Source organism: Meles meles, chromosome 17 (assembly GCF_922984935.1).
Source record: "Meles meles chromosome 17, mMelMel3.1 paternal haplotype, whole genome shotgun sequence".
Classification (NCBI taxonomy): Eukaryota; Metazoa; Chordata; class Mammalia; order Carnivora; family Mustelidae; genus Meles; species Meles meles.
In genome coordinates, this window is record NC_060082.1 from 567,067 (window position 1) to 579,343 (window position 12,277).

At 46.2% G+C, this 12,277-nt stretch overlaps 1 protein-coding gene across 5 annotated transcripts in view; it reads left to right on the forward strand.

The window, feature by feature from the left end:
• Window positions 1–12,277, forward strand: part of UBAP2L (ubiquitin associated protein 2 like) — a 42,402-nt gene that overhangs the window by 17,488 nt on the left and 12,637 nt on the right. For all 5 annotated transcript variants that reach the window (XM_045982134.1, XM_045982135.1, XM_045982133.1 and 2 more), the window contains 9 exons: window positions 1,024–1,109; window positions 3,082–3,253; window positions 7,849–8,047; window positions 8,662–8,939; window positions 9,094–9,266; window positions 10,245–10,434; window positions 11,130–11,184; window positions 11,560–11,734; window positions 12,043–12,115. In XM_045982134.1, the coding sequence (XP_045838090.1) occupies window positions 1,024–1,109; window positions 3,082–3,253; window positions 7,849–8,047; window positions 8,662–8,939; window positions 9,094–9,266; window positions 10,245–10,434; window positions 11,130–11,184; window positions 11,560–11,734; window positions 12,043–12,115 (1,401 nt within the window). The remainder of the gene's footprint in view (window positions 1–1,023; window positions 1,110–3,081; window positions 3,254–7,848; window positions 8,048–8,661; window positions 8,940–9,093; window positions 9,267–10,244; window positions 10,435–11,129; window positions 11,185–11,559; window positions 11,735–12,042; window positions 12,116–12,277) is intronic.

Genomic DNA, 12,277 nt, shown 5'->3' on the forward strand with positions numbered 1-12,277 from the left:
CATACATGGGCGGCGTAAACGTGGCATGGGAACAACCTCTGAATTCATCAGGGTAGTACCTGAGAAAAAACGTCAGATTCTTGGTCACAGTCAAGCTTTTGTTATGAATTCTACTTTTCAGTGATATGGATTAACTCCTGTTTTAACATTTTTCGTTGTACTTTCCTGTACTTGCGTGTGTTCAGGCAAGACAGCTCATGTAGTGAGAGGGTAATCGGTCAGACTGTCCTGATTTGCCAGGCCTGAGTTCTTAACATTTGAGGTGCACCAGCGTAAGAGGGTGATTCTTCTCTGTTGTAACTGAGCTAGATTGCCTGTGGATACTTTCTAAGATTTGGCTTGTCTGTTTAAGCAACTTTGAGAAAATGGTATATTTGGGGAAGTAGATTCCCTGTTTTTAGAGAGGAGATTTTAATCAAAAAGTGAAAACAAAACCAAATGAAGTTTTGAAAGTTAGAATGAGTTATTTCTACAATTGCTTACTTACACTGCAAAGTCTAGGTGTAGTAAAGCCTCCATTAAGGCAAAAATTGCATATTGTTGAAATTATCCCTGAAAAGACCTTAATTCACCAGTATTTGGGCCCTTACTGCTCAAAAGCTAGGAATAAATTTCTTTTATTTTTGTTTTTGTCTTGGCTGTAACCTTTCTTCGAGAGGATCAGTGGAAGATAAAGTTTGGTTTTTTGGGTCGAGGTGGGAGTTGGGAACTCTGATCGGAAGGTATAAAAAGGTTTTCTCTCTTTTTCTGCATAGGATATGTATTCAGGTTTTTGTAAGTTTGGTGTGCATACCATGAGACTCCACTCTATTTTACTGGGTTTCTTGATTTTACCCTCTTTTGATAAAATCACTGAGCCTGTCTAGAAGGTACATGGAGGTCAGTCCAGGTAGGGTTCCTCTGAGTAGGTGGTCCTCTCTTAGGATTTTCCCTTTTCCCTGGTGTTAAATTCCCCTTATCTATGCCAGATTTCTGACTGTAGCCCACCTAACACCAGGAGTGACGAATCCCTCTGTTTTCCAGCTGTCTGAGACCAAGATCTTCACGGCCTCTAATGTATCTTCAGTGCCTCTGCCTGCGGAGAATGTGACAATCACTGCTGGTCAGAGGCAAGTGTGTGGTAAAGTTCCGCATCTTTTTCTGGAGGGACCTGGTGAGAGCTATGAGGAAAAGTAGCACTGGGCCTTGATAGGCTCCTATAGTGTTGGTAGTAATGGTGACCAGAGCACACTAGGTTCCTCTGTAGCTGACTGATAGGTTTACAGGAGTTGATCTACTTAATGGAAATCTATACATTACAATTTTAAGGATGTTTCTCTCCAAAATAGCTTCTTTAATTATATAGGTCAATCTGAATTAAAATTTAGTATGATATAACTTGACTCGTAGTAAGGTAAAGTTAAACAGGGAAATGTTTTCATTTATTTGAGTTTGCAGAACTGTTTAGTAGCTTCTTCTCTTGCTTTTATAATTATGATTTTTGTCCGCTGAGCCTGCTGAGTAAAGTGATCATTTTTACCGTAGGATCTGGCTAATGAACTTTTTCGAATTTGATCCCTAAGTATTGGAGTCAGTAAAGGAAGAAACAGTTATCAGGAATATTTTTATCCCCAGAAGTCCTCTTAGATTATTTCTAGACCTTGGTATGATAGCTGTTGACTCAGAAAGTCCTGAATTGCACTGGAAATAGGATGTTGAGGCCATTACCCCCAGAGGTGATGTGTATTGTTTTTCTGACACCAGTTCTTCAACTCTTTGACACCAGCTACAGCTGTTCAATAATTCAGTTCAATTCTGATACTATCTAGAGTTAGCACACAGCCTAGTAGATGCCTTTGTCCCGTAAGACTGCCCTTGCTTCAGAGGTCAGCTGCAAATGGGTGCCCAGGGTATCCATACAATTCTGCCTGGCTGGCAACAAATTTGGGAATTCTCACAGCCTCCTTCTTAGGCTCAGTAATCCGCTAACACGACTCAGAACTCAGGGAAGAGGTTCCTTGCCGTCACTGGTTTGTTACAACCAGTGCTCAGGAACAAGAGCCAAACGGAAGAGTTGCATATGGCAGGGCGTGGGGTGGGGCACAAAACCTCCCAAGTTTCAGTACTTTAATAGGCCTGACTGATTAAGCCATTGGCTATTAAAGGCCGTCCCCAGCTTCCAACCCTAAGAGTGGGTAGAGTGCGCTGGGGCTGAAAGGTCTAACCCTTCAGTCCCCTTCCTGGTGTTGCTGGTGGCCGCCCCCTTCCTGAAGCTCTGGGGTGGGGGGGCTCCCGCCCCGAGTAACCTCGTTACTGTAAACTTTCATTGAAAGAGGCTCATTACGGGGCACCTGGGCGGCTCCGTCGGTGAAGCGTCTGCCTTTGGCTCAGGTCATTATATCCAGATCCTGGGATTGAGCCCTGCGTCAGGCTCCCTGGTGAGCAGGGAGTCTCCTCTTTTCCCTCTGCCCTTCCCCACCACTCGTTCTGTTTCTCTCTCTCAAATAAATAAAATCATTAAAAATTAGTCTCTAATAAAAGTAAGAATAAAGAGATTCATTATGAATAACAAGATATTCTGGAAATTTTAAGGGTTTCAGGAGTGCTCTGTCAAGAACTGAAGACAAAACCAAACTATAGGGGTTTTTATTATACCACATTAACTTTGGAAATTTTATAAAAACTGGGGGAGGGATTCAAAGACATTTGAAGAAGATGCCATTGTTCTAGTATATGTTTTTATGTATTAGGTACCGCTGATGACAGGTATTCAGTATTAAAGTCTTGGCTAAAGAATTGTAAAGTTTTGGCCTAAGTAATCAAGCTGCTTATTAAAACTAACATTTGCTACTTCCTTAAATTGATTTCACTAAATTGGAATATTTAACATTATTATGGTTGACAGCACCATTGGCATACAGCTGGATCCCACAAGGGCTCTTACATACCAATTACTTTGGTAGATGAAGTATTTCTACCAAATACTGTTACTGATGTTACTGATGAGGGCTTCATTTTGATCTAAGCCTAGTCTGAGTTGCGAGTTGGGGAATGCTGGAATGTTCTGTCATTATTCATCACGATGTTGTGTCTCCCCACTAGAATTGACCTTGCTGTTTTGTTGGGGAAGACACCGTCTTCAGTGGAGAATGATTCATCTAATCTGGATCCATCTCAGGCTCCTTCTCTGGCCCAGCCTCTGGTGTTCAGTAATTCAAAGCAGAGTGCCATAACCCAGCCTGCTTCCGGAAACACGTTTTCTCATCACAGTATGGTAAGTAGGAGACATGGTGTTTTCCAGCCACCCTTTCCCCGGCACACACATGCAGTACTGCCTTCTGATGACAGGTTTGGGGCAGGGTAGAGCATCCCCTTTTGTCCTCTAAGCAACCTTGGGTGTAGAGATGTAGAATTGGGTAATAGGGGTGCCCCCAGAGGAGGACTTAGTTTTGGACACACTGAATCTTTTCTAGAAATGAGTGCGCTCAGTTACTGAATACTGGCTGTGCTGAATGTTAGTTGCTCTTAAGAGAAAAACGACATCAAATTTTAATCCTTCTTTAATTCTAATTAAAATTCGATGGGAGGTTGTAGTGCTTCCCTATTTCTTCCTTCCTTCCTTCTTTTCTTTCTTTCTTTTTTTTTTTTTTTTTAAGATTTTATTATTCATTTGACAGAGCACAAGCAGGAGGAGCAGGAGAGGGAGAAGCTGACTCCTGCTGAGCAGGGAGCCTTTGGTGGGGTTGGATCCCAGAACCTCAGAATCATGACCTGAGTCGAAGGCACATGCTCAACTGACTGGGCCGCCCAGGCACCCCTCCCTATTTCTTGATAGAACAGAATTGCCGTATGAATTTGTTTAAACCGGACATTTCTGAACTAGGCTTCCAAAAACTGGAAGTTTTCGTGACTGTTTCTGCTTACTGTCAGTCCCTTTCTCTGTAAGCAGGGCTGCGAGTAATTGCTTTGCCTGCCTTACTGAGCTGTGGAAAGACGAAGTAAGATGAGTGAGGGCTGTGCAGGTTTAGAGTGGCGGCGGTATTGTTCATTAACAGCTAGAGCGCTTACGGCATGTGACTTGTTGATCCAGTTAAAACACTTAAGGTCATTAGTTATAGTAAAGGAATCATTTAAGCTAAAGAAAGATGAACCAATTTTGGAAGGGGCTGCTGTCACATAAAGGAAACTTTATTTGCAGCAAAAAGGAGATCACAGGGCGGGGTGGGGGGGTTGACCAGTTTTTTTTATAGTCAGCAAATCTAAGAAATACTTTTTTTCTGTTTGCTTTCCCCTTCCTATCTGTATATTTTTTGGTGGAGGGATACTGTAGTTGTAAGAGCTAAGAGACCATGTGTGTGCATATAATTTTATTTTTCCAGTAGGAGAATTACAGTAATTACGTGAGATAGAAAACTGGTGAGCCTCTAATCCAGAACTGTCAGTTTTTAACTACCGCCTAAGAGTGTGTGTGCGCGTTAGTAGTCATTTGGTGATTGACGTTCTGACATATATGAAAGGTGGCAGGTGAGGAAAGGTGGGGCAGAAGGGACAGGGAGCAGAGCATCAGGATTAAAGAAAAAGGGAGAATAAAGAACGCTTGGGTGGCTCGGTCCATTAAGCATCTGCCTTCAGCTCAAGTGATGATCCCAGGGTCCTGGGATCGAGTCCTACATCAGGCTCCCTGCTCAGCGGGGAGCCTGCTGGAACTCGTTCGCACATGCATGTGTGTGCATGTTCATGCTCTCTCCCTCTCTCAAGAAATAAGTAGTAAAACCTAAAGAAAGAAACCTAAACCTAAAGACAAAAGTCGTAAAGTTAAGGAAATAACACCAATCCCTGAGCTATATGGTGGGAAATGTGGTGATGCATTCTGTGTATCTTTTAATTGCCTTTTTTTTTTTTAAGATTTTATTTATTTATTTGACAGACAGAGATCACAAGCAGGCAGAGAGGCAGGCAGAGAGAGAGAGAGGGAAGCAGGCTCCCTGCTGAGCAGAGAGCCCAATGCGGGACTGGATCTCAGGACCCTGAGATCATGACCTGAGCCGAAGGCAGCGGCTTAACCCACTGAGCCACCCAGGCGCCCCTTAATTGCCTTTTTAATATCTGGATTGTAAAGATGTACAACCTAATTCACACTCTGGTATGAAAAATAAGTTTTCAGCGTATTTCATTTATCCTAACAGTCTGTTTAATGTGTCACATGATGTTAAAAATAAAAATACCAGTCAATATTGTATTCTCGGGCACCTGGGTGGCTCAGTGGGTTAAAGCCTCTGCCTTCGGCTCGGGTCATGATCCCAGGGTCCTGGGATCGAGCCCCGCATCGGGCTCTCTGCTCCACAGGGAGCCTGCTTCCTCCTTTCTCTCTCTGCCTGCTTTTTTGCCTACTTGTGATCTCTGTCTGTCACATAAATAAATAATAAATATTTTAAAAAAATATTCTTCTTGTTAGCTGTATTGGTCAGTATGTTATTCATTTTGTTTCGTATTAAGAGTAAATATTAGAGGATTAATTTCCTTTAAAATTTAATAGATGTAAATAATATAGGAGGGCCCCATTGTCATGTATGATATGTGGACATTACCTCAGGTGCTGTGCCTTTAATGTAAAGGTGTGCACTCGCGGACTATCTGTTCATCGCTGCTACATGCGATCATCTCTTTGCCACAATCCCATACTTTTAACTCGACTTCTGGTGTTTTGTTTTTGTTTGTATAATCTTGTGAGACAGACTGAACTGGGAAAAATGTCTTACCTTGGGTTGGACGATTGGTTTTGTGTAAGAAAGCACTGCTCAGGGGAAACTAGGTGGCTCAGTCAAGTGTCCCTTTTGGTTTTGGCTGAGGTTGTGACCTTGGGGTGGAGAGATTGAGCCCTGCATTGGGCTCTGTGCTCAGTAGGGAATCTGCTTGGGAGTCTCTCCCTCTGCACCACTCAGGTGTACACGCTCACTCTCAGATAAAAAAGGCACTGCTTAGTGTTGAGGATGGAATGGTTGGGTAAGAACCTAAAGAAAACCAGATTCTAAATCTCCTTGAAGGTGTTTTAAAAGATTTATGTATTTATGTGACAGACCTCGAGAGAGAGAACAGAAGCAGGGGGATTGGGAAAGGGAGAAGCAGGCTTCCCACCAAGCAGGGACCCCAACACGGGGCTCGATCCCAGGACCCTGGAATCATGACCTGAGCCAAAGGCACATTCCCAATGACTGAGCCACCCAGGCACCCCTCCTTGAAGGTGTTTTAAAGTAGTCAAGGCCACATGCTTCATCTTCTGGAGAGCCTCGTCGTCTTACCCAGGAGTAGGGAGTGGGGAAAATCTCCCCAAAGCCTTAAGAAAAAATTTTGCTTTGTTATTCATGGTTACCCTAGAGAACTTGGATAGATACAGATAAAACAAATCATACTGACTTGTTGGTTGACTGTCCAGTGCAGACATTTTTTTTTTTTTTTTTAAGATTTTATTTATTTGACAGACAGAGATCACAAGTAGATAGAGAGGTAGGCAGAGAGAGAGAGAGGGAAGCAGGCTCGCTGCTGAGCAGAGAGCTAGATGCGGGACTCGATCCCAGGACCCTGAGATCATGACCTGAGCCGAAGGCAGCGGCTTAACCCACTGAGCCACCCAGGTGCCCCCAGTGCAGACATTTTGATAAGCCCTCAGCTCCTCTCCTTCGGCTCCTGTGCTGGTTAGGGCAACGTGGCGGTGGGGCTCCAGTTAGTTCTTGTTACTTTTCAGCTGTTAAGTGGAAGGGGCTAGAACGTTAATGCCTGAAGTGAAGTTTTGTGTTAACCTTCATATGAATTTAATAATTACATACTGGTTGATTCAAAACTAAAAGGAAAAGGATTGCTTTTAGTCATTAGATGTTAAATTCTTTTTTTTTTTTTAAGATTTTATTTATTTGATATATAGAGAGAGATCACAAGTAGAGAGGCAAGCAGAGAGAGAGGGGGAAGCAGGCTCCCGCTGAGCAGAGAGACCGATGTGGGGCTCAATCCCAGGACCCTGAGATCATGACCTGAGCCGAAGGCAGAGGCTTTAACCCACTGAGCCACCAGGCGCCCCAGATGTTAAATTTTTTTTTAAAGATTTTTATTTATTCATTTGACAGAGAGAGACACCGAAAGAGGGAACACAAGCAGAGGGAGTCGGAGAGGGAGAAGCAGGCTTCCTGCTGAGCAGGGAGCCTGACGTGGGGCTCAATCCCAGGACCTTGGGATTATGACCTGAGCTGAAGGCAGATGCCTAACAACTGAGCCACCCAGGCGCCCCCAGTCATTAGATCTTTATCCCTGAGGAGGCAGTGACGGCATAGATTTTAATGACTCTCATTTCTTTGCGTGCTTATTACGTGCCATGCACATACTAAATGCCTTTTTTTTTTTTTTTAAGATTTTTATTTATGTATTTGACAGAGAAACAGGGAACACAAGCATGGGGAGTGGAAGAGGGAGAGGCAGGCTTCCTGTTGAGCAGGGAGCCTGACATGGGGCTCGATCCCAGAATCCTGGGACCGTGACCTGAACCGAAGGCAGATGCTTAACGGCTGAGCCACCCAGGTGCCCCTAAATGCCTTTCTATGTACATTCCTTGTTTAATCCTCCTACAGCTTTATGCAGTACTATTCTTATTTCTATTTTCAGGTGAGGAAAATGAGGTCAGAGAAATTACAAATGAGTTTTCCATGATTCCGTAGCCAGGATTTGAACCTAAGCAGGCTGACTCCAGAGACTGTGTACTCAGTCTGGTGACATTCTTCACTTGTCTGATCTCCACTGGCTCTCACTGTCCTGAAGTGTCTTTCGGAGTAGTAAGCACATGGGCTTGCTGTGGCTCTGTCTCATCTCTGTGTTGCTCTGCAGGTGAGCATGTTAGGGAAAGGATTCGGTGATGTCGGCGAAGCCAAAGGCGGCAGCACCACCGGCTCGCAGTTCTTGGAGCAGTTCAAGACGGCTCAGGCTTTGGCCCAGTTGGCGGCACAGCATTCGCAGTCCGGAACCACCACCACCTCCTCTTGGGACATGGGCTCTGCCTCTCAGTCCCCATCGCTGGTGCAGTACGGTGAGGAGAATGGGAAGCGACTTGAATTCTTGAAGCATGGGAGTATGAGTGCCCGACGCCGGCAGGAATCAAGGGGGGAGAATATGTCTTGAGGTCAGGAGAAAGGCGGCAGGGCAGCCACCTGGCTAGTATCCCCTACTGATCTTCCCCTAGTCGGACAGGCTGAGTTCAGAAAGCTAGGAAATAGGAAAAAGTTGTGGCTTAGGATGTCTTTATCAGAATTAGACGCATACATGGTTGCAGTCTTCAGTTGACCTAGGGGTTTGTGGGTTCTCCCTAGATTGGGTTTTAGTGTTTGAAAATAACACATTGCCATTGAGAAGGTGCACGGACTTGGCCGTTTTAGGACTTTACATTCAAAATATGGGCAGTTCTTAGGTCCTGTCTGACAGAGGCAGGGTCGTCGTGCTGGCTTGATTGGGCTATACTTAGGACAGGTGTGATCCAGTGGCTCTCACTTTCAGAAATGAGGGTAAGCCCTACAAAGAGAGCCTGTTTATATGAGGTACTGACTCTTGAGGGCCTTGTTTTCTGCTTTTTAGAGTAGGAAAGGAGCCTTTTTTTGAGGTTTATCAGCTTGTCTGGACTCACACATACTGAGTCTCTTCATACAGATTTGAAGAACCCAAATGATTCAACCGTACACAGCCCCTTTACCAAACGCCAGGCTTTCACCCCGTCTTCAACCATGATGGAGGTGTTCCTTCAGGAGAAGCCCCCGGCAGCGGTTACCTCCGCTGCCGCACCTCCGCCCCCCTCGTCTCCTCTGCCGAGTAAACCCGCCTCGGCCCCGCAGATGTCTCCCGGCTCTTCAGACAACCAGTCCTCTAGCCCTCAGCCGGCTCAGCAGAAGTTGAAACAACAGAAGAAAAAGGCCTCCTTGACTTCAAAGGTAGCTGAGCTGTGAGATGGGTGTCATCTTAGGGCAGAAGGCGTATGAGACTGGGGAATTGAGATTGTAAGGGGAGAGTGCAGGTTGGAAGCAGAGGTTCGTCGTCATCAGTCTCACGTACGGTTGTACTGAAACCCTTCCCTTCTCTCCGTAGATCCCTGCTCTGGCTGTGGAGATGCCTGGCTCGGCAGATATCTCAGGACTGAACCTGCAGTTCGGGGCTTTGCAGTTCGGGTCAGAGCCCGTCCTTTCTGATTACGAGTCCGCCCCCACCACGAGCGCCTCTTCAAGCCAGGCTCCCAGTAGCCTCTATACCAGCACGGCCAGGTAGAGGACACATCAACCATAAGACTTTGTTACTTGGGCTTTTCCTACTTTTTCTGAGTTTCGTGCTGATTCCTTTAATTCCTAAGAGGCCGAGCGTCTGGCTGAATGAAGGAAAAGTGTCTGATTATAGCATTTCACTAAGTATTTCAAAATACTGTTACTAGCGTTATCTGTAACTCAGAACAGGTGGAGCGATGCCCCTTGGGTACTTAGAGTGTCCGCGCCCAGTTCTTAAGAGGTGTGTATGAACCTTTAGCAGGAGGACCTTGCTGTCTGGCTCACAATGCCTCTGATAATTTGGTCCTTTGCTGCGTGCCTTGTGCCTAAGAAGGGTGAGTCTCTGGCCTCCTAGAAAAGACGGAGCAATTGATATATCACATAAGTTAAATGGAAACTTTCCTGCCTCCTCCAGTAACCACGTGGGAGAGCCAGCGGAAGCAACAGCAAACCTGGAGGGCTTTCTGGGACTCGGCTGTTTCCCTCAGTCCTTCGAATTTAAGAACAGCGGTGTTAGGCCCTAGCCTAATCTGTTGAATCATCATTGCCATTAATGCATGTGAATATTTTAAAAGTTTTTCTCAGGAGAATTTTACCAGTAACCTTATATGTAATAGGGTTTCTGAGAGCCAGGAGGTCAGAGTTCCTTAAAATGAATATGAGCAAAAGATGACTTGCCTTGTGCTTAGGTTTCCTGTGAGGGTGTTTCGGAGGGATCAGGAGTGGTCCATCCTTTCTGCTTTTGTCTCTTTTTCCTGTAACAGCAGAACGTAGGGTAGGTGTTTCAGTTTACACCCCTGATTATGTAGGATGTGGAAATGCCAATTGTTGTCAGGAAAAGATTGTTTTTTATCTGTTCCTGGAAGTTTTCATTTCAACTGCAATCAAATTACCCTAGTAGAAGATCTCCACTATTTCCTTCGTATCAGTGGATCTGTTCCGCTTCGTTTCTCTGAGATTTTCCTTCTGCATTCCCCACAGTGAATCTTCATCCACAATTTCATCTAACCAGAGTCAGGAGTCCGGTTATCAGAGCGGTCCAATTCAGTCGACAACCTATACCTCCCAAAATAATGCTCAGGGTCCTCTGTATGAGCAGAGGTCCACACAGACGCGACGGTACCCCAGCTCCATCTCCTCATCACCCCAAAAGGACCTGACTCAGGCAAAGGTAGTGGCTTTACAAGTCCCTGGGCTGTGGTTACGACAATATTGGGGAGAGTCTCTTCAGTGTTAGTGTTTTACTTCTTGATAAATGGTGCTGGGATACCTCAGAAGTGCGGATTGAGAAGCTGGAAAAAGCCCATTTCTGTGGTTGGTGATAATAAAAAGTTCTTTTCAGCAAGCCTAGATATTCAGAGCCAGAAACCATTCTCTTTGCAATAAAGATTCATTCTTTGTAGTAGAATCAGTGTCAAATAATGGTTTACTTTTCGGGAAGACCTGAGTTCTAGACTGCTGGGTGTGTACCTGTAGACACCTTGCTGTGTCTGGGCCCGGTGCGGGGACAGCATGTCCCAGAGGTGCTGTGGAGTGAACACTGGCTGGTTTGGCTGAACTGTTGGACCCCCCGTCCTCCCCTGGGGCCCTAGACTTAGGCCTTTGCTGTGTCTCTTCTGGGTTCGGGCTGTCTCAGGCAGTTTGGGGGTTGCCTTCTGCTGCCGTGGGTCACACAGAATCGGCGTACCTTGTTTTCGTTCCATTTTAAATCTTGTCGTTCTGTTTGGATAGTCCACGTTACGTTAATCCTTCGGTTAGCTTGCAGAATTCTCTGACAGATTTGGTCATGGGAATGAAGCTGAGTCAGTGCTGACTGGGCCTGTCCACTGGAGCTTGTTTCTTACTTCTCTGTTGTTTTTGTGCCAGAACGGCTTCGGCTCTGCGCAGGCCCCGCAGCTACAGACCACGCAATCTGTTGAAGGTGAGTGTTCTTCAGGCCTTTTCCTCTGTGTTGTAGTGTTTTTCCTCTCCTCTCAACATTTTTTGCTTTTCTTGGATTGTAGTGAGAAGAGTCCTGGCCTCGGTTATAGTCTTGATTTGGTTCTGCCTTGCTATTTAATATCAGACAAACCTAAGGTTCTAGTTTCTCTGTTTTAGAATAGTGATAATACCCTTGGTTCCCTTAATTGCATAAATGAGATCAGTGCCCTGAAGTGCTTAGAATCTAAAAAAAAAAAAAGAGAGGGGGAGCGGGGGTTACCTAAACACGCAGAGTCCATTATTAGAGAATCACACTCTTGGCTTGGGGCTAACGCTCCTCTCCTGATGGGGTGAGTTACCTACCCTTCATTTCCAGGTGCTACAGGCGCTGCGGTGAAATCTGACTCCCCTTCTGCTTCGGGCATCCCCCCTCTCAGCGAGACGGTGTCTGCAGCTTCCTTACTGACAACAGCCAGTCAGCACTCATCCTCCTTGGGTGGCTTGAGCCATGGCGACGAGAGTCCAAATGCGACCACCACACAACACAGCAGGTGATCCGGGTTGGGGTCGCAGGAGCAGGATCTCTGCCTCTCTGCTGTCCCTGCTGCCTGGCAGGGGCCACGTGAGTGAGGTGGAGGCCCTGAAAGCTGCGGGAAGTAGAAACAGAGGAGGCCCGTCCTGCCTTCTCAGCAGCCACCCTCGCTGGGTCTGCTCCCTGCTTTTGGCTGGTCACTGCGCTCCCCATGATCTCAGGTCTCCTTGGCCCCGTATCCCGCCTCCTCTCCTCACCCCGTTCCTGCCGTGTGCTCCGGGTCCCGTAACCACAGCAGTGTGGCTGATGGCGGCCTCCTCTTTGCAGCCCCTTAGCCACGCAGCAGAACACCCTTCCGTCGTCTGCATCTTCCGGGCGCACTTCTGCGTCCGCTCTTCTGGTAAGTGTGGTGGCGCCGAGGAGGAAGTGTGCTTTTCCGAGCACGTCCTCAGAAGGGACTCTTGGGCTCTCTTCAGGGGCTGGCAGAGGCAGGAGAATCCGTAGATGGTACAGAGCTGCGGGCCAGTTCCCAAACCCCCGCGTCTCTCTTTTTTTTTCCTTA